At 35.9% G+C, this 19942-nt stretch overlaps 1 protein-coding gene and 1 pseudogene across 5 annotated transcripts in view; both read left to right on the forward strand.

The window, feature by feature from the left end:
- Positions 1–5373, forward strand: part of LOC108398044 (small nuclear ribonucleoprotein E-like) — a 36067-nt pseudogene extending 30694 nt beyond the window's left edge.
- The window catches only part of DENND2C (DENN domain containing 2C), an 82367-nt gene that overhangs the window by 31478 nt on the left and 30947 nt on the right, over positions 1–19942 (forward strand). For all 5 annotated transcript variants that reach the window (XR_012130271.1, XM_017661807.3, XM_017661811.3 and 2 more), the window contains exons 2-8: positions 5380–6397; positions 6927–7063; positions 7458–7570; positions 8136–8306; positions 11407–11503; positions 15573–15617; positions 17476–17663. Coding sequence is in view for 4 of the 5 variants with exons in the window: in XM_017661807.3 (XP_017517296.1) it covers positions 5571–6397; positions 6927–7063; positions 7458–7570; positions 8136–8306; positions 11407–11503; positions 15573–15617; positions 17476–17663 (1578 nt within the window). In the remaining variant the exon portion in view is untranslated. The remainder of the gene's footprint in view (positions 1–5379; positions 6398–6926; positions 7064–7457; positions 7571–8135; positions 8307–11406; positions 11504–15572; positions 15618–17475; positions 17664–19942) is intronic.

The following is a 19942-nucleotide window of genomic DNA, read 5'->3' on the forward strand; positions in this document are numbered from 1 at the left end:
CAAGGTACCCTTCAGGACAAGCAACAAAATAAGAATTATTTTCTTTCAATGATTCGGTGCACAGATTAAATGCTCCAATATTTGTATTTAAGATACATTGCACAATGTATAGATAAATGGTAAAACTCATGCTAAAAGTTAAAATTTTTTAATTTTTTTACTTAACACATTAAATAATAATTTAAAAAAAAACACCGTGACTAGTTGAAAGAGAGACTCCAGAAGAAAGAAAAAAGCTTCATGCATACCTTAATTTAAAGCACTTTTCCTGTATCTTGAATAAAAGAATGTGGGGCCCCACATTTTCAAATTGCACTGCAACCCACAAGTTACACCACTGGCCCTGAGTACAGGTTCGCTGTTGACAAATTCTCACAGCTTTTGTTTAACTGAAAATGTCTAATTCACCTTCATTTTGGAGGCTATGTCTAGAATTCTAGATTAACAGTTTTTTTTCCCCCAGCACTTAAAATATATTCCATTGTTTTCTGGCTTACTTTATTTCCCTTATATGTAATTTCCCCCACTCAGGCCACCTAAGAATTTTCTCTTTATCAGTGAATTTCAGCAACTTGATTATAGTTTGTCTTAATAAGACTTTCTTAGTATTTACCTTGTGTGGGATTTATTGAGTCTTTTGGATCTACAGGTTTAGAGTTTTCATCAAATTTAGAAAAATTTCAACTCTCATTTCTTGAAATAGTCTCTGCCTCCTCACCCCTTTTCACTTCTGGGATTCCCATTAGTAACAATTTGGGTTTACTTGCCAAAGTAAACCTCTTGATATTGTCCCACTGAGGTTCTGTTTTTCATTTTTTTCTCATTTCAGCATTAGCCTTTTCTTCTCTCTGTGCTTCAGTTTTGTTTTTTGACAGTTTCTATTGCTTCTTATTCAACTTCATTGATCCCTTCTTCTGCAATATCTAAAATCTGCTGTTTAACCCATCCAGGGAATTTTTCATTTCACATAGGGTATTTTTAAGCTCCAGAAGTTCCATTTGTTTTCTTTTTCATATCTTCCACTTCTCATTATGTTCAGATTTTCTTTTAAGTGTATGTTTAATTTTTGAAGTATCTGACTTGAAGTCTTGTCTGCCAGCTCCATCAAATCTGTAATTTTTGGTCCTTTTTCTGCTGACTGATTTTCCTCCTGATTATAGGTCTCATTTTTAAGCTTCTTTGCATGTTTAGTAATTTTAATTGGATGCTGGGCATTGTAAATGTTAATTGCTGAGTGTTTGAATTTTGTTTTCTTCATGTAAAAATTATTGAGTTTTGTTTTCATAGCTACTTATTTTACTTACCAATCAGTTTGATCCTTTTGAAGCTTTTTTAAAGCTTTGTTAAAATTGCTCTAAAATAGCCTTCTGTAGGGGTATTTTAGTCCTGCTGGTAAGCCATAATCTCCTAATGTCACTACTGAACTACCTGAGGGACCAACAAGGCTGCTCCTCTGTAGATCATTGGAAGTTAAACATCTCCCATCCTTTGTGAACTCTGGGTATTAATCAGTTTACAGGTCCCCAGTAGTTGTTCTTTCCCCAGAAATTTGTTATCCAGTCTTGTGCGTTGTTACCCTATGCGTTAGTAGCTTAGTATTCAACCCAAGATTCAGTGGGATCCTATATTGATTTCTGGAGCTTTTTCTCTGTGTTGCTCCTCCTGTCTGAAACTCTGCCCTGCAACTTCCATCTGTCTCAGCCCTTCCAAACTCTGATCTCTTAATCCTTAACTCAGCAAGGTTACCATGCTCTCTGCTAATTTCGGGAAAGACCCTCCAGAGTGAAAGCTGGGCCATCAGTGCCTGCCTCACTTGTTTTCCTTCTTTCAGAGATCACAGTCCTCTGCTGTCTGTTATCCAATATCTGAAATCATTTTTTAAATTAAAGTATCATTGATATACAATCTTATGATAGTTTCTTATGATTACAAGTATATCAAGTATATCAAGTATCACTGATATACAATCTTATGATAAACAACACAGCGGTTTCAACATTCACCCATGTTATCAAGGCCTCATCCCCTCCGTTGTGGTCACTATCAACGGAGTAAAATGCTCTTCTCCATGCTGTACTGCCCTCCCTGTGACCTACCTGTATTGTGATTGAAAGCATTTATTTTCTATATAAGTTGAGTATTATAGTTATGTATGTTGGGAAGTCTCGTCTAGTCCAGTTAACTCCATCATGGCCACAACCAGGGAGTCTTCCTTGTCCCTTTCATCAGTTTTCTTTCTAATTGAGGAAGATTTGCATAACAAAAAGTTAACCATTTTAAAGTGTGCCTTTCATCAGTTTTTAAATCAACTTTCAGAATGTTCCAAACCCTTCCTGTTTTGCAAGGTACTTATATTTAATCAAATAAAATATTTTAAAGGATTTGGAGTAAGAAACTTTACCTATGTAATACTTGAGTTAAGTAAAATAACAGCATCAGTATTCTCTTTCCCAAACAGAATTTCATTTACCTGAATGGGTTCAAATTGGTTTCTTTTAATATGTTAAAAACACAGAATCCTGTATATGATAGGGTTTTTTTTTTATACATTACACAGTCATGCTTGATTTTTCATATTTCTACTTCTTTTGTTCACTGAATGACTTGTTTATTCTGTTGCGATTTGCCCATTGTGATTATTGTGTGCCCTACCTTCTCATTTTTATGAGTCCTGCTTGATTTAGTAGTCTTTAATAGTTGAAGTCTTTGACTCATTTTGTGGTATTAAGAGAAGAAACAAACAGTTTTAAAAATTGTTGGAGCTATTGTATATCTCAGCCTGTGTTTCTGTTGGAATGTTCAAGCAAGCTTGAGAATGCAGTTTCTAGGGACAGTATGTGAAAAGGTTGGTTTTCAGGAGTTTTCAAAAGATGAAGCTTGGGAGACAGCTAGGACTTGAAAGCTGGGTCAACACACACAGTATTTAGAATGTCCACTGACAAGTGGAGGTCAAGGCAAGAAACTGGAGAGGTGAACATGGAATGTAACCCATCTTGCAGGCCAGGAGAACCATGGTGTAAGAGATGCTGGGGGGGCAAGGTAGCTTTCGGGACAGTCAGACCTGAGATGCCTTTAAGAAAAAAAGTGAGGCAGCTCTTGGTGAATGAGTCTTATTTTTTGGATGGAACAAAAATCACAACTTGTATGTATGAATAGGCAAGCCACATTATAAAGGGTTTAAGTCAATTTGACAAAAATTGAAACTGAGAAGTCAGATATAAAGACAGTTTATACTATCAGTACAGGCATTGATCTAGTTAAAATATATTAAAACTCTTTTGGTTTTGAAATAGTTTGTCCATTTTTGAAAGCTGCAATATATTAATACATATATTTGGGAAAAGTAGCGTTTCTCTTTATACTTACCTATGTTAGGAGTGTCTTATGTTGCTATGGTACTCTCTTGCCACTGAAACACTATCAGCATACATCATTTATATTTGTGTGTGAATTCCATAGATTAAGCCATTTGTTGCCAGTAATTTTCAAGTTCAAAGTTTTTTCCAAGCAGTTTTCATCTTTTTCTTCTCAGTTTGACCCATTCATACGTAAAACACATTTACAGGGGAAGAGTAAAGAAAGAGTTAACAAGGACTTCCATAAATCTCTACCAGGTCCTAGGAGAGAGAAAAATATTCCTATCTTGTTTCCAGTGAAGAAAACCTGAGTGTCAAGAATACCCTAAAATCCTTAGGAATCCTCCATAAACATCAGAACCAAGAAAAGGATTTTCAGCATTCTAATAATGAGCTGTAACTGAATAGGTCTTCAGGTTCTATTCATTAGTTTTTTATCAAGAGTTCTGGCCTGCCTGCCCCCCAGTAGTAGGGGAACTCAGAGTGCTGGCCTGGAACAGTGGTGGCACTGACAAAATAAAAAAAAGAGTTCTGCACATTAGCTTTGGTATTTTGAGGTGTTTTTTTTTATGGACAAAGTATCGTTCATTAATTTAATGTTTTTTGTGATGTCTGGGCTTGTGTTATTTGTTATTCTCATGCATAGGTTTTATACTTCATGTCTTTTTTTTTTTTTGGTATCAATCTACAATTACATGAGCGACATTATGGTTACTAGACTCCCCCCATCACCAAGTCCCCCCCACATACCCCATTACAGTCACTGTCCATTAGTGTAGTAAGATGCCGTAGAATCACTGCTTGTCTTCTCTGTATTGTACAGCCCTCTCCATTTTGAGGTTTTTATTTTGTTAGTTTTTTTTTTCCATCCATGTGAGTTTAATTTCTTAGGGTTTTTTAGAATAGCTTTTCTTTGCATCAGACTCTCATCAAAGTTTATCCGCTGGCAAAGCTGGTTTTCCTGTAAACTTGTAGGAATGATTTAAATAAAAGTTGATGGAAATGCCTAGAATAAACTCTGTGTGTGTGTGTGTGTGTGTGTGTGTGTGATTTCAGTTTTGGTCAGCTATACTGACAGAGCTAGGCCAAGATATTTTCCTGCTTGTTAATCAAGGCCACACAGACAAAGCTTGAGGAAGGATGACCCCTGCCTCAGGAAGTTTTGAATCAGTTGCTATTTATAAGCAGTATACAGTAGAACTTGGGATTGGGTCTTTAATCAGTTGATAGGAAAGGTTCTCTGCCAAATTTTACATTTGAGGAAACAGTTTATGGACCTAAATGACTGAACCTTCTATATAAAAGGAAGGAATGTGACGGTGACTGTAAGTATTTTTGCTGATTTGGGTCAAGGGTGTGGTGGCAGAGATGTGGGAAGTTCAGTCAATGACAAAATAGGTTATTACATTTTAAAGCTACTGATAGTTAATGGCACTTTGGACTGTCTTTAGCACTATGTTCATGGAATCCACTCTGTATATGCTACTAAGAGTAAAGTTGAGATAAGAGAATATGATGGGCTAATATTATCTCTCAACATGGGACAGGAGGAGGAAATTAGCAAAGGTGTGTTTCCAGACTAACTGGCTCTTTTTCTGGATATATGCATAAATCTTTTGATTACTTGAGATGTATTTCTGTATATGTATGCTTTTTATAATATTTTGTTGGTTCTTGTTTCATTAAGAGAAGTCTTCATGAAGAATTGGTTTATTACAAAATAATATTGGATACTACTACATGTAATCTCTTATAAAACCTCATTCTACCTAACTTTAGGAAACTAAATATGGCAAAACATTAAAGCTGACAATTTGAGACACACCATAATTATTATTTTCTCTGTATTGAATCACCATCTTAGGAATATACTCATGGAGTTGAATTACTTAATGGATGATAGGTACATTTTTACACATGCAATGTAAGTGAATTATTTAGGGATAAGTAAGCAGTGTTTTAGTGGAGTTTAAATTAGGAAATTTTAAAACTATTTTAACATATTCTTGTCTCATTTTAATAGGACTATTCAAGATAAAGTTGTAGACATTTTCAACATGGATCAATGGTCAAAGTTTTCCTTTTTAAAAAGAAATTTCCAAGTTAAAGATAAAAGGAAAGTACTGGAATTATTTGGATCCTAACTGACAGGATAAAGAATATAGTATTTCACAGTTACTTATAATGGAAACTTAGTAAAATTAATCATTTGTCATGCACCCAATGGGGAACATGGATGTTGGTTTTTCTCGTTCTGCTGTTCAGACATTTTCAAGAAGCCACTGCAAAAATATCAAACAAAAAATTTCTCGGTGGGAAGGAATAACTAATGGTACATCTAATCCAGATAAGTGGCATCCAAAGGACTCTGGAGTGAGGTACAGTAACTGTCATCAAGAAATTCTTCTCAAGAAAAATCCTGTTGCTGAGAGAAAGAGCAAAAAGTTGAATGCAAACTACTCTCAAAATGTTGGTGTAGGTATTAATGAAGATCCCGAAAGGCAAGATCAAAGTGAGGATGAAAGTGAGAAACATGAATATGATGATACACACTTTTTTAAAAATGGATCTGAGTCCAACTGGGTATGTTCTCAGGTCAAACAAACTGAAAGCTGGAAAGAAGTTGTTTTGGATCCAGACACTTCATTACCTCCAGGAAATTTCTATACCTCACAAATATTGTGGAAGAAAATAGAAGCACTTCCCCCAGATAAAATCTTAAATTTGGCTTTAGAACATTGCGACTCTTCAGAAAAAGAACTGAATTTCAGAGTTCTAGATAGTTCAGATGGAATAACCAAGAGCTTAGAAAATATTTACTCTGAGCCTGAGGGACAAGATTGTGGACCTTCTGTAAATCCTTTGCCAAAACCTCGTAGGACATTCAGATACTTATCTGAATCTGGTGTTATGCCATGTAAAGAAAGAAACTGTGACAGAAAATACTGTGAGCATAATTCTTGTGCAGAGTCTTCTTTGGCCTCTTCTCAGGAATCTGAACCAAAGAAATATGGTAGACAAATCAGAGGGAGATCTAAAAGGTATGTTTTTATGTGATAAGTAATGATTTCTAAGTATTTTCCATACAGAACTATTGAGCGTCTTTCTCCTTTTCAAACCAATTTCCATTTCTCTCCAGGGGTTAACAGCCCTAGCTGCATTGTACAGATGTTGATTGACCTGAAGAGGAGATATGTACAAGAGGAAATAGTAGAAGTAGACAATCTACTGACATAAGAGCGTCAGAAAAACTTTCATTTTATATCTTTAAGGATGTGTAGGCAAGCAAGTGTTTTCTGCTTCACTTCAGGCATGCTGGCCTTAGCCTCAGTATTCATTAGAGAGTGAATTTAATTTAATAAAGGTACCTCATGAAGAACATTAGTGTAATAGACTAAAAGCCCAGTTTTCTCATTGTACATATAGAGCACCAGTCTATTGTTCTTAGGTATCTGATAAAGCACCTTTTACTTCTGCACAGGTCCTTTACTTACTAATTTCTATCATACCAATTTAAAGAGAATTAGAGTTTTAAAAGATACAACTTAAAAATATGTCTCCTTGCTTAAGGAAATCCTTTGAATTTGAGGATATTCAGCACTTTCGAAATCGGAACTCACAGAATATTCATGAAGAACTTAGGAGAAAATCTGGCTCAGCACTTTATTACACACAGTCTGAGGACAATATCTATGAGGATATCATATGTAAGTGTCCACAAACTTTGCAATTAAATTTAATGAGTATGTATTTCATAGAGCCCTTAACTATAGAATGGTATTTTCTCTTACAATCAAGCTTATCTTGCTCTAGATTTTTCTACGATGGAAACCTTTATTGTGTAAGTTCTTTTATTCCTTAGTGGATTTGACCGCTAGTTGAATGGACTGCTTGTTTCAGAATCTGGACTGAAATGAGACTGCTTGCTCATTTCAGAAGTAGATGTTGATAATGTCGTATCTTGAGAACTCGTTTAGCTTGGTTGGATACCTGAGTGTTTATAAGTTTCAAGTGCAATTGATTTTGAGGCCTACATCCCTACAGCAATGTAAGTCACTTTGTTTCCATTTAATTATGTTCATCTAAACTAATTTTTTCAAGATCCCAGCAAAGAAAATCCATATGAAGATATCCCAGTGCAGCCTTTACCCTTGTGGAGATCCCCTTCAGCATGGAAGCTGCCACCCCCTAAAAGCGCTTTCAGAGTACCCAAGGTATAACCAGAGAATTCATAGAAGAAAATATTAGAACCTTGTTTATGACCCCTACAAAAAGGTTAAAATGGTCTAACTAGGGCCAAAACTAAGAGACATTGAAATGTGGGTTTTGTTGGTTGGACAGCATACAGCTTTCTGTTTTCTTTCATTTGGGGTTTTTCTTGTTTCTTTGTTTGTTTTTAGCACTTCAAAAAATTTTGAATATGTACACTTTTAGATAGTCCATGAACTGTCAGTTCACCACAGCTACTACATCTCCCTGTTAGTTCACATCAGCCTAAATTATCTGTCTTATCCCTGAAAGCATTCACCAGCCCTGGATGCAGAGGCTGCCTTGAGTTAATGAGGACTCTGAGTCATTATTTTCTGGAATCTTTATTACACTATAGTAGAGAATTTGGGATTAGAAACCTGAGAAACTTCTTTACAAATAGTGAAAAAAAATTATGGTATCCTCACTTGGGATAATTTTAAGGGAAGAAATATTTTTCTGGGTTAGCTTTGACTTTGAGAACACAGGCAGTAACTAAATGATCCTTACCAGTACTTTTTTCTGGTTTAGCTTCCTCACAAACCTCAATTCCTTCACCGAAAGACTATGGAACTGAAGAGCTCACAAGCTTATTTACGGTCTAAGTTCACAAAGGACACCACTTTGCCTGTCACTTTAACTGAATGGAAGCTTTTCCGAGCTGGAGAAGTTGTAGACAGGAAAAGGAAAAATCTTCCAAGGGTAAGGACTCTGGTACTTTCATCTTTGATTCTTCAGCATTTCCGTAAACGAGAATGAATAAACTTTAGACTGCAATGAATAATAGGTTAGAACTGATCTACTGGAGTTAGAATATTTGGAAAGCAGCCTTAAGTTTAAGTTTTTGCTCATGCAAGAAAAATGCATAAATGGCTTTTTCCAAGGATTCTTTATGGACTTGGAAAATTGATTTTAGATGGAGAGCTTCACTTCAGTTACCTTAGTTCCCATTAGAATCAGCTGCCTGTTTCAAACTAGAATCTCATATCAAAGTCCATTCTAGTAACTGGCTTCATTCAGTGTTGTTATTCTCACTCATTTATATAATTGCCAGAGTGAATTCAATTTTGTTCCTGAGTTTACATATTTTCAGTAATGACACAGTATATGCCATTACTTTGGGACAAAATTTCCCATTTAAAGGAAGGAAAAAAATATTGACTATTACTTAGGAATTGAAATTATCAGCAATTATACTAAATAACTGACTTCTTTCTCAAGGGGGAAAAAGCCATAAGTCTGTTAACTCTCTCAACTAAAGCCATTGAAACCAAAATGAGAAACTGGGACTATTTGTAGACGGATTTTTTTTTTTTAAAGAGAAGCACTTGAGAAATTATATAAAATATTTTAAAACTCTTTATGTTACTTTGTTCTTCGTAATTCAGAATATTTTCAGGATTACTATAAAGAATGAAGAAGTCAGATCATTTAGAATTGCTTGCCTTAATCCCATCTGAATTAGCTGTATGTATTCACTGAGCACACAACTTTTGTACCTGAGTTTAACATTAAACAAAAATCACAGCTGTTTCTTGGTTTATTAACTGCTGATTGGTTCCTTGGGAAATATTCTCTTCCACAATCACTCTAATTCTGATCTATTTCCTGCCCCTCCCTCTTTAATATGTGAAGAGTAAAGACACACAGTTTTTAAAAAGCACTATACTGATCTCTTTCAGTGGAAAAAAAAATCTTTAGCTATTTATTCTCTTGTGTATGGTGAGGAATATTTGAAAATCAGAGATTTAAAGATTTGCTAGGTATTCTACAGTAGTTCTCTCCTTTGATAGATCTTTGCTAGCACAACAAATTAGCCTCCCATAAGGCCCAGAAACAAGAAATCATGTGTTTGCAAGGGCAAGAACACAAACACATAAGGGATTACATTTAAGGTGTGGCTCTTCCATGGCATTAACACATATTTAGGAATTAAGGATGGTAGAGTTTGAGACCTGAGGAGGTGTGCAGTGCTTTCATTTCATGCCTCAGTATTTTATGTACCAAAAATCCCGAGTACTCAAAGGAACACCCTTTCTGACTGTGGGTGACACGATCCAACCTTTCCTTTTCTAATGTTTTCCCAAAGGTTTTTTTGAGGTGCTGTGAGGTGAAGAATGGTGAAACTCTTGATTGTCAGGCAGGAACAAACTGTTAGCTTTTCTACTTGTGATCATCCTTGGATTAAATCCTTTTAGGATGCCCCATTTGCTAAGTTTGGCTTTGGAATTCCTTCAGGAACAACATTCCATGAGGAAAGCAGTTTTCATTTATTTCCCCTTTGATGATTAGAGCTATCCTTGGAAGGAAAACTGGTTTCATAGTTTGAAAATCACTGACTGAGTCCATATGCCTCATCCCCACCCTTGCTTTCTTTTCCTGCTGTGGAAGCCTGTGTGGGATTGTTTGCTACAGTAGATTTCCTGGTGTTTTATATTGTTCATGTCAAGTGTGTACAAGCAGTATGGTTTCTATCATTTCTTAGGAAGTATATTCTACAGTATTTCCTGCAACTAGAAAGTAAATGATGTAGGCTCCTCTCCTTAGCTCATAAATAAAATTTAAATTTTATTACTTTATCTCATATGTCTAGAACAGATAGTTGCCTTTCCTTAAAATATTTGAGTATACTTTGAGTATACTTTTCAAATGCACATTAATAAATGCACTACTTTAACCATTATGTCCCCAAAATACATGTTTACTCATACATCTTTCCTGTAGCCCCTAACAATGCCCTTTTATGTTGGATTCTATTATTTGTTTTTTTATAGTGGTGATATTTAAGAACATTGGTAATTTTTCACTTGAAAAGAACAGAGTCATCCAAAAATGTGGGAATAATCTGCATATTGGAAGCACATGTTTCTCACATGTTATTTTTCTTGCACTGGACTGATTCACTACCTATGGATTGCCAGGATTGCTAGAGAAACAAGAACAAAACAAAAAACATTTTTCTCAAGCAACTTTGTTGGTTATCCTCTTATATGATGTTCCTAACAATTGCAATTCTGGGCATTAGATATGTTAAATAAGGATTAATAATTAAGAAACATCTTGGAATCTTAAGAAAAAAGAAAAATATATATGGAAAACTAATGAAGTACTCCTTTTAAATGTGGCTATTGATCAGCTTTGGTTCTTTCCCGTTTTTTAACCTGTGTGTGTGTGTGTGTGTGTGTGTGTATCTTTCACACACACCTTCCAGCAGCAAAGAAATAATTCTAATGAGTAATGCTTATTAAATGGTGCAGTTTTTGTGTTTGAGCATATTTGAGAGTCTCCTATTTTTATTTATCTAATAAATTATAACATCAGTGCTCCCAGTAGCAGAGTACTCCCTTTGACAAAAACTTTCTAAGCATGATTCTTTGCAAAGAATTCCTGGGAACAAAAATAACTGAGCTTCACCCTGTCCTCCAAGTGAGTAAGTATTCCACTTCCTACTCTGGGCAAGTGAAAACTTGAGTCCAGTAGTAAAGGCTTGGTCACTATAAGGAATGCAGCTAATAGCCACGTCTCCTGTATGTTGGGATGTGGCGTGACTAGGAATCTCTCAAGGAGCCTGTGCTGGGTTCTTTGGGAAAAGAGTACCTTTCCCATTTCTCTTACCCACTGTTACATGGACTTTGTATTAAGACAACATATCATCTAACTAAAGATCATTTTATATTCAAGATTGAGAAATGAAGATTTTTATTTATAAAATGGATCTTTATAAGACTCACTAATTAATATCATGAAGCTGCAAAGCTTGTTGGTGTTGGTTTCAGCTTGTACTTGTCTGGTCTTTTTTCAGCTTGTATTGAAAATAGATGACATATTTGAATCTAAGAGAGGGAAAAAGAGGGTAAAGTTACACCCTTATGCTGGAAAAGATGTGCCTCCCTCAAAAGGTAAGAATTGTTCCAGCTGTCCATGGCTATCACCATAAGAGGAAAGAATCATTATATAACTTAATATTTGACATAAATTATAATTTTTAGATTACTTTTCTATCCCATTTAAATATAGACTTCTTTAGCATAAGGGGCTATTTTTTATTCTTCTTCAAATCCCTTTTATTTAGTTCTGTTCCAAGTAATAACTATTAGATGTATATGTAAATAAATTAAAATATAATTTTAAACCAATGAGACTAATTGTCATAGGCAGATTGCATTATTATTTTGTAGTCCTACTTTGTTTGACATATAGTCATTTATCACGATGGACACTTCCAATGGAAAAATGAAAACTGAAGGTATGTGGTACTCACCATGTAGTCATCTAACAAGTTTGGTAGTTTTATCATTCAGATACTTAGAGACAACTTACAGTGTATCAATTAAACCTTCCACATCCATAGTGAATTATTAGTATTTTCTTTGAAACTTATGCAAGATTCTTAACTTAGTTGTCTGGCAAAGAATATGCAGAATTTAGTAGTTTTTGTCTATCAGATTCAGAAATGAGAAACAACAGCCAAGTCATATAAGAGAAGAATGCTTTGTATTTTTGCAGATTTCCAAAGATAGAAATGTCTTAATTTCTCTTGAAAATCTATTCTACACTCTTACAATTACTTTCTGAAAATAAAATCCTCCCCGTTACAATTTAAGTCTCTTTCTTCTGTGATGTTTAAAATCAACCTGTCACCATTTTACATGTAAATTTTCATATTTTCAAAAGTTTTAAAACATGTTTCAGTCTTCTGCAGAAGAAATATGTTTGGTTATTGTTACTAATAACAACAATTTATTGAATGAAGTAATAGTTTCTTTACATCTTTTTCTCATGTATGACATATGACACTAGGAGGTAAGGACTACCCTAATTTTACAGAGGAAAAGCTGAATCAGAGGCAGAAGCATGGATTTGAATCAGTGAGCATGGCACCACAGTCTTCCCCTTTTTATCACCAACAGTTCCTCTCAATTTTTCTCATAAAGCTTGATTTTTAGCATTTTAATCTCCTCTCCATGTGTTTCCTTATCTTCAAAAAGGATACTGTCAAAGGCTTTTTTTTGGTATAAATCATAAGTAGTTACAGAAGATGAAAACTGATACTAAATAAGTATGCTGTGTCCTTTCAGATGCATTTTCATTAATTTGTTAACAACCTTATATGGCAGATATTATTGCCACTATTTTATAGTAAGGCAGTAAATTATAAATTGCAAATTATGTAAAATATCAAGACCCTGGAGTCAAGACAAATTCTTAGAAAGCATTATCATTTTCTCATAATAACAGCAGGCTATTGATAACTGTTCTCCAGACATGCCACTCTCAGTAGGTTATTACTGATCTCTTATTTTATTTGTATGCCTTATGCTTTGTGATTAGGAACATTTAAGTAAATTTGGCTGTAAGACAAGTCTTTGAAGAGCCAAATCCTTTTTTCACTGTATCATTAGTAAAAAAAAAAAAAAAATTCAACAGGATGAATTGCCAACCAAAGGAAAAAAAATAAGAGGAGCAGTCCCTAAATTGTAACCCATTCCTACAAGTTAGTTTTTCTTCTGCATGGCTCAAAGAAAATATGCATTTACCCAGTCGCTGTCATCAACTTCTCCAGTGGACCAGAACAGTTTCTCTCATGCTTGAGGATCTCCTGGCTCCATAGTCACACTTCTCAGATTTTTGTTTTCCTTATTAAGCTTTTGTCTGTGTATCAACAATAACTAGTAGAGCCAAATAATTACATTTATCTACTCTGTCAGTACATGCTAGGTTTTACTGAATCTATTCCAACCTAAACATTTCTTAACTTTCAGTTATCAGGTGTTACAAAATGATTTACTGCCTTTCCTCAATTCTATCATAATTTTGTGTTGAAGTCACATAAAAAAGAAACAACCTAGTACTTTTTTGATCCTTACAGATTCTCAGTAGATCTCCCTAATTGCTTATAAACCCCTTAACCTTCATTCAGTATCTTGGAATGCAGATCATCAAAACCCACAGATATGAATATATTAAAGCCACTTAAATGATCTTTTACAAGGTCTTTTCCAGTTGTATTACTTTCCCTCCTTTTTCCCTTTCTTTTTCTTTCTTTCCAGACACCTCAGAGGTTCCTAAGAGGTGCCTGGTGCTAAGGATATACAAATAGTACTCAGGAGCTCAAAATGTTTATTCCTTCATACAACAGTATTTGTAGCCCCAGTATACTTTTTGTCAGGGTAATTAATTTGAAGTTTTAAAACCTATATTGTACACAATATTAAAATAGCTACTTCTGTAATTTCTCTTATGTACCTTTCCCACTTATCTTATGAAAAGGCAGTATTCTCTTAATGTTCTATTAGCCCTTATAAAATTTAAATGAGCAAAGCAAAAAATTATAATTATAAGGAATAATATTAAATGAAAAGTCAGTTTCCCAAACATCCTCCCACCAATCCCAGACAATTGCACATGCAAATATTTTTTCTATCCAAATAGTTTTATACCAGACTTCGTATGTCTTGCTTTTTTCAAGTAAATGTAATTAATATATTTCAGAACTTTTTCACTATCAGCACACAGATCCACATAGCTGTACTGTTTCATTGTTTAAATGTAAAAGGATTTTATTTAGATGGTAGACATTTTGGTTGTTTCTAACATTTAACCTGTGAATATTTTAATTCTGTGTGTGTGTGTGTGTATAATTTTGCTCTTCAAACAATGCTGCAATATACTTCTTTTTGTTTATATTTTTGTATATTGGTAAGAATACATTTTGTATATTGATGTAGAATAAGTTCCTAGCAGCAGACTTAATCAAAGAACATATACATTTAAAATTTTTATTGCTGCTGCCAAATTGCCCACAGCTTATGTTTCTATGAACAGCATTTGAAAGTGACTTTTTCTCATAATTTTCACTAACACTGTTTTTATTCTTTTTGCCAATGTCATGTTCAAAATTGTATCTTATTTATTGTTTTGACTTACATTTCTTCAATTATGAATTTGGACAGTTACCATGATTATGAACAGTTATAAATCTCTATGGATTGCCTTTTCCTACCCTTTATTTGTTTTTCTGTTGTGCCTAATTTTTTCCTACTCATTTGTAACAGCTATTTGAGTATTAAGAAATTTAACCTGTGTCTATAACGTGTATCACAAATATTTTTCCGGTTTATTGTTCACCTTTTTAATTTACTAATGATTTTTTGGTTAGATAAAAATTTTTACATTTTTATATAATCAAGCTTACATACATTTTTCATTTATGACTCCTAGGCCTTGTTTTTCCTGGTACATACAAAGATTTTCCTTCCTTTACATTTTTTTAAACTTTGCTTTAACTTTTCAGACTTAATCTAGAAATTTTTTGTTCCCTTGTTCATAAAGCCTTTTTTTTTTTTTTTTTGGCAAATTGCCTGTGTGCGTAGCATTGTGGTATAAAACACTCCTGTAAAAGCATAGCCTTTATCCTCAAGATACTTAAATCTGATTGGAGAAAATAAGAGCAGTTCAAAGCAGTCTGAGTACTGTAAGAATTCAGAATACAGGAAAGTTCAGTGTGGCCTAGAGTTAGCTTAGAAGCATCATAAAAGAGGTCAAATGTTACTTCATAAACTTACTTGTCAACCTCTCTCAGCCCTATATTTTTCTAAATTAATAGTTTATTCCATGTTGAGATTTTTGTGTAGCCAGGTTGGTGTTCTGGAATAGAAAGGCAAGGATATGAATGTAGAGGTGGAATCTACTCTGAAGTAGATGTCTTAAAACTAGTCTGAAATGCTGTTAATTTCCAGAATTCAGGACTGTGAGGGGAGCTGAGGGAGGGGCGCAGGGTGTGGGAAGAAGATGGAATAGAGTAGTTTCCCTCCTGATATAACTAAGTGGTTTGGAGGTACAACTAAGACTTAGCATCTGTATTATTTCTTCCTCCAAGTCCCCAGGTCCATGGAAGTTTAACATTGTTCTTATCCTCATGTACTTCTTAACTGTTGGACATTACAAATGGAAACTCTTTCTTTTCAGGCGAAACCAGTGGGAACGAAAGTGATGCTGAGTATCTGCCAAAGAGTGAGTGAGTCAATGGGCTGCTCCCTTTCTCCTGGTGATCATGGTAATAGGTGGAGTGACACCTGCCTTTGTGATTAAACATGTTTTTCCCACATGAGGTTTCATTTTGTAGGTGATTTCTTCACTACAAGAACCTGTTGAGATTTGGGGCACTAATCAGTACACTGTCAGATGTTTGACAGCTTTAAAAATCTCCCATGGTGGAGTGAGGCAAACCAGTGTGCTCCTAAGATGGAATGTTCTTAGGGGAGCGGCAGAGCTGCATGTTCAGACATATGTGCAGCAGTTTCCCAGCAGCCAGAACAGTGTGTGACACATCCTCCTCTCATCCTCTGACACAAATACTTAGCATTAAATATCTGATCTTTCATAGTCACTCAAGTGTAAGTATTTAAGTAACTTTGATATATCTGTCATTGAGACAGGAAACATTGATCTGTTCCTAATTCATAGGCATTTATTTATATTCCAAATTAATGAGTAATTTATTTTCTGTTAGGATATAGAATATGCCCTGAATTTTTGGCTGTGTTTGTTTGAACACTTCATGGTGCTCCATTTCCTTCATCTAATGGATTTTCACAGCAAGTTGTTTGGTTCCTGTTTAATTGACTGACATACTGAGGCATGGGAAAAGTTGGAGAAATGAATTATCAAAGCTGAGGACAGGGCAATTCTAAGTCTGATCCTCTGAACTTATGATTAATGGTCATGTGCTCCACTGGCCTGAATTGCTTTGGATGTTTGATTCTATAGCCTGACTGAAGGTGAAACCTAAGTCATTACCAGGTTCAGCCCAGATGTGTAAAGATGACTAATTAGTTCTGCTGCTACTGAGAAACAGGACTTAAAATTTTCTTGACTTGAACTGAGCCATTCAGGGTAAGGAAAGCTTTGCTTAGAGCACTGAATGTACTGGATAATTCTGGGGAGCCACTCCAAGATGAATTTTTTAAGTGTTCTTAATATTTTGATCTGTAGTATTATTTCTTTAGGAGCAGAATGAATCATATCTCAAAAGAAAAGCAAGCAGTTAGAGGATGAGTCTTTCAGTCGTTGGCTCAGAATGACACAGAAAATCCCTGGGACACTTAGACTTTCTTTTGCAAAGTACTGTACTTCCCCTTAATGGTTCAGAATTTGGAGATAAATGAGAATAAAGGATAAATGCTATCCAGTTTTGAATGGTGTTGTTCATACTGTTCAAATAGTATGCTTCCTTAATTTCATTCTTTTGAGAAATAGTCTGTTAATAGATGTCTTCTACTACTTCATTTTATATCACCTTGCATTTAGCACCATTTGTTGATAAAAGCTTATGTCCATTATTCAGTCCATGGCAGAAAGGCAAAAGACGTTTCTTTAATGTAAGGATAGTTTTTGTTTTAGATTTATCAGATTTGTCCCTTTATGTACTTACCCCCTGTTGGACTCGGTTCTTTCATCAGATCTTCCATCCCCACCTCTGATTCCAACATCTGCTGTCAGGCGAGTACTTTTACTTGACATTTTCCATGTGTGCTGGTGTTATGCCATAAAAGACAGGATACCATAGGGTATGTATGAGGACATACATAGAGTATCAGTTGGGGCACTGAACATCGGTCCCACCACAGGGCCCCAGGTCACTTGTGGGAGTCTGCACTTGTCCCCCGAGTGTGTCATAGCCCTAACAGGTGTGTGTGTGTGTGTGTGTGTGTGTGTGTGTGTGTGTGTGTGTGTGTGGCAGACATTGGTTAGTCAACATTCTTTCAGCAGTGACTGAGTGAAGAGTAGTCCCACATGGCTCATGACCTCGGAGTGTCAGAGAGAAGACAGGGCCACAAAGGACAAACAGTGCTCCTTGATCTCATTGCAGATCGCCACAAGCGCTTAGCACAGCTGCAGCAGTCTTCCAAGAGGAATCCACACTACCAGACCCTAGAGCGAGATCTTATAGAATTACAGGAGCAGCAGCTCTTTGAACTCTTCGTGGTGGTGTCTCTACAAAAGAAGCCATTAGAAATAAGCTACATTCCCCAGATCATACAACAGTTCCCTAGCAAGGTAGGTGCAGGGGGGCCAAGAGGCATTCAGGAATGGTCCTGTCTGTGTCTCTGTGTGTTTTATTTCCTTTCTTCTTCTTTATTGTTATCTCAGTCAGCTTTTACTAATGCACTTCTTGTAGGATCTCGTGAGTGACTCTGATGACAACTTATGTCAGGCATGAGCTGCAGCCAAGGGCATAAACAAAATCCATTATCTGAGTTGGCTTTTTGTTGTTTGCTTTGCTGTTTATTAAGTGCCCTTTAGCAAGTTACAAAGCCTCAATTTTGTCATCCTTAATGAGGGCAGTAATAAATGTGGCAGAACAGGCAGAAAAATAAATGTTTATTATTTATTACCTGTCACATGGTAAGCACTTGATAAATGGTAGCTATCATTAACAATGTTATTTGATTTGCTCTACCTTTTCAAAAAAATGATTAATTTATTCATTTAATCAAATATTTCTTAAATACCTACTTAAATTTGCTGAGATTAGGTCCTGAGAATACAACTAAAATAGATTTTCTTGGTCCATGCCCTCACAGGGTTTACAACATAGACTTCAGATGCAGCTCTATCTACCCTTTAGAGTGGCAAATGCAAATAGAAAAACTGATCATTACATCAGGGCTCGCAGACTGGTGGCCTCCCAGCAAATTGAGCCCAAAGACTTTTTTTTTTGGTTTGCATAGTGTTTTTGTAAAAATAATAAAAATAAATTTTTGTTGCCATTGTTTAAAAATCAAATTTCACATAAAAATCTGTATTTCTGCTTTTTCCTGAGACAATGGAAAGAGGGCTAACACTCAGCCCACATTCATAAGTGGCAGGAATTGGCTGAAGCTGAGCAAGGAGCAGGACTGACTTCATGGGCATGTGACCAATATAGTCATACAAGGGTTTAGTGCTCTGTAGTGAACATTACAGTTCTTAGTAATTTTGTCTTTGAGCTTGTGTTTTGTAAGTGAGGTCTGATGGGGTACTGGGGCATGTGCCAAGGTCTTAACGCCTTGGTTCATGCATGATTCACTTCCAGCCGCCTCTCCAAGATGGATTCTCTAGTTGTCCTCTGTTCCTGGCAGGAGTTGGGGTATGAAGAAGGTCAGGATCTGGCAAGCACTACCCTGCAGGGTCTCCAGGTAGCGCATAGGGAGGCCCTCCCTGCCCTGGTCTGCCAGTGCTGCTTGTGTTAAGTGGGTGGCTTGGGTTAAGGTTAAGCCTGTCCACCATCCCCAATCCAAGTACCAAGCACATCCCTGCATGGAAGCTACAGCCCCTTGATGGTTGCCCAGCTTCTGTGGGTTATAGCAGTGGGGCCCATGGGAAGGGGAGATGCCAGGCTCAGCTTCCCCACCCCCGATCATGACACACAGATACTTTTAGTCCTGTGACTGCCCAGAGGGAAAACCCCACAGCTGGTGGGCTGCTTATGCACCAGATTTGGGGCCAGGGTCCCTGGGCATCTGTGAGGGTGAGGGTCTGCACTTGTCCTACATTTGATCAGTCTTAACATTTGAAGAGAGAAATCTCAAGGTTGAACCTGTTTTCAAGACAGCCAGAATTAATGGGTTCAGAACCAGATTAAGGAGCCATTTGGCTCTGGCAGTGATGAAGGAGTGTCCCTAAGGAAGCGACTTAGCATCTTTGTTATGTTAGGCACCCAGATATTAGGGAGAGGAAGAGCTGACCAAGGCCCTCTTTTCTGTTGTGGAAAACCCTAAATGAAGATGTGAATTGTCTAACAACATAAAAATAATAGGTTATTGATACACCTAAATTTCACTAGAATGCCTTTTCATTTCTTAAGAGCTTAATACCCTATGCTCATGTGAAATAAGTCAGGCAGACAAAGACAAATACCATATGATTTCACTTATTTGTAAAATATAAAAACAAAGCAAAACAGAATGAGCAAAACAGTAGACACATAGACATTGAGAAGTGACTAGTGGTTACCAAGGGGGCGGGGGATAAAGGGGCACAATAATTAGGAATCACACAATGTTAGTTGTTCATGGGGATGGTAGTACAGTGTGGAGAATATAACCAATGCTTTTGTAACAACTTCTTATGTTGACAGATAGTAACTGCACTAGTGGAGATATAGAGTTAATAATATGGGTAAACCACTGTGTTTTATATTTGAAACAAATGTAAGATTGTGTATCAGTGATACTTCAATTAAAAAGAGCTTAATACTCAAGTGACCCAGAATGACTACATTTTTGTTTTAGAAGTTAAAGGATAGATCCATTCAAATTAGTTACATGAAAACAATCACTACATTTATTATCTGC

The sequence above is a fragment of the Manis javanica genome, chromosome 4 (genome assembly GCF_040802235.1).
Source record: "Manis javanica isolate MJ-LG chromosome 4, MJ_LKY, whole genome shotgun sequence".
Lineage (NCBI taxonomy): Eukaryota > Metazoa > Chordata > Mammalia > Pholidota > Manidae > Manis > Manis javanica.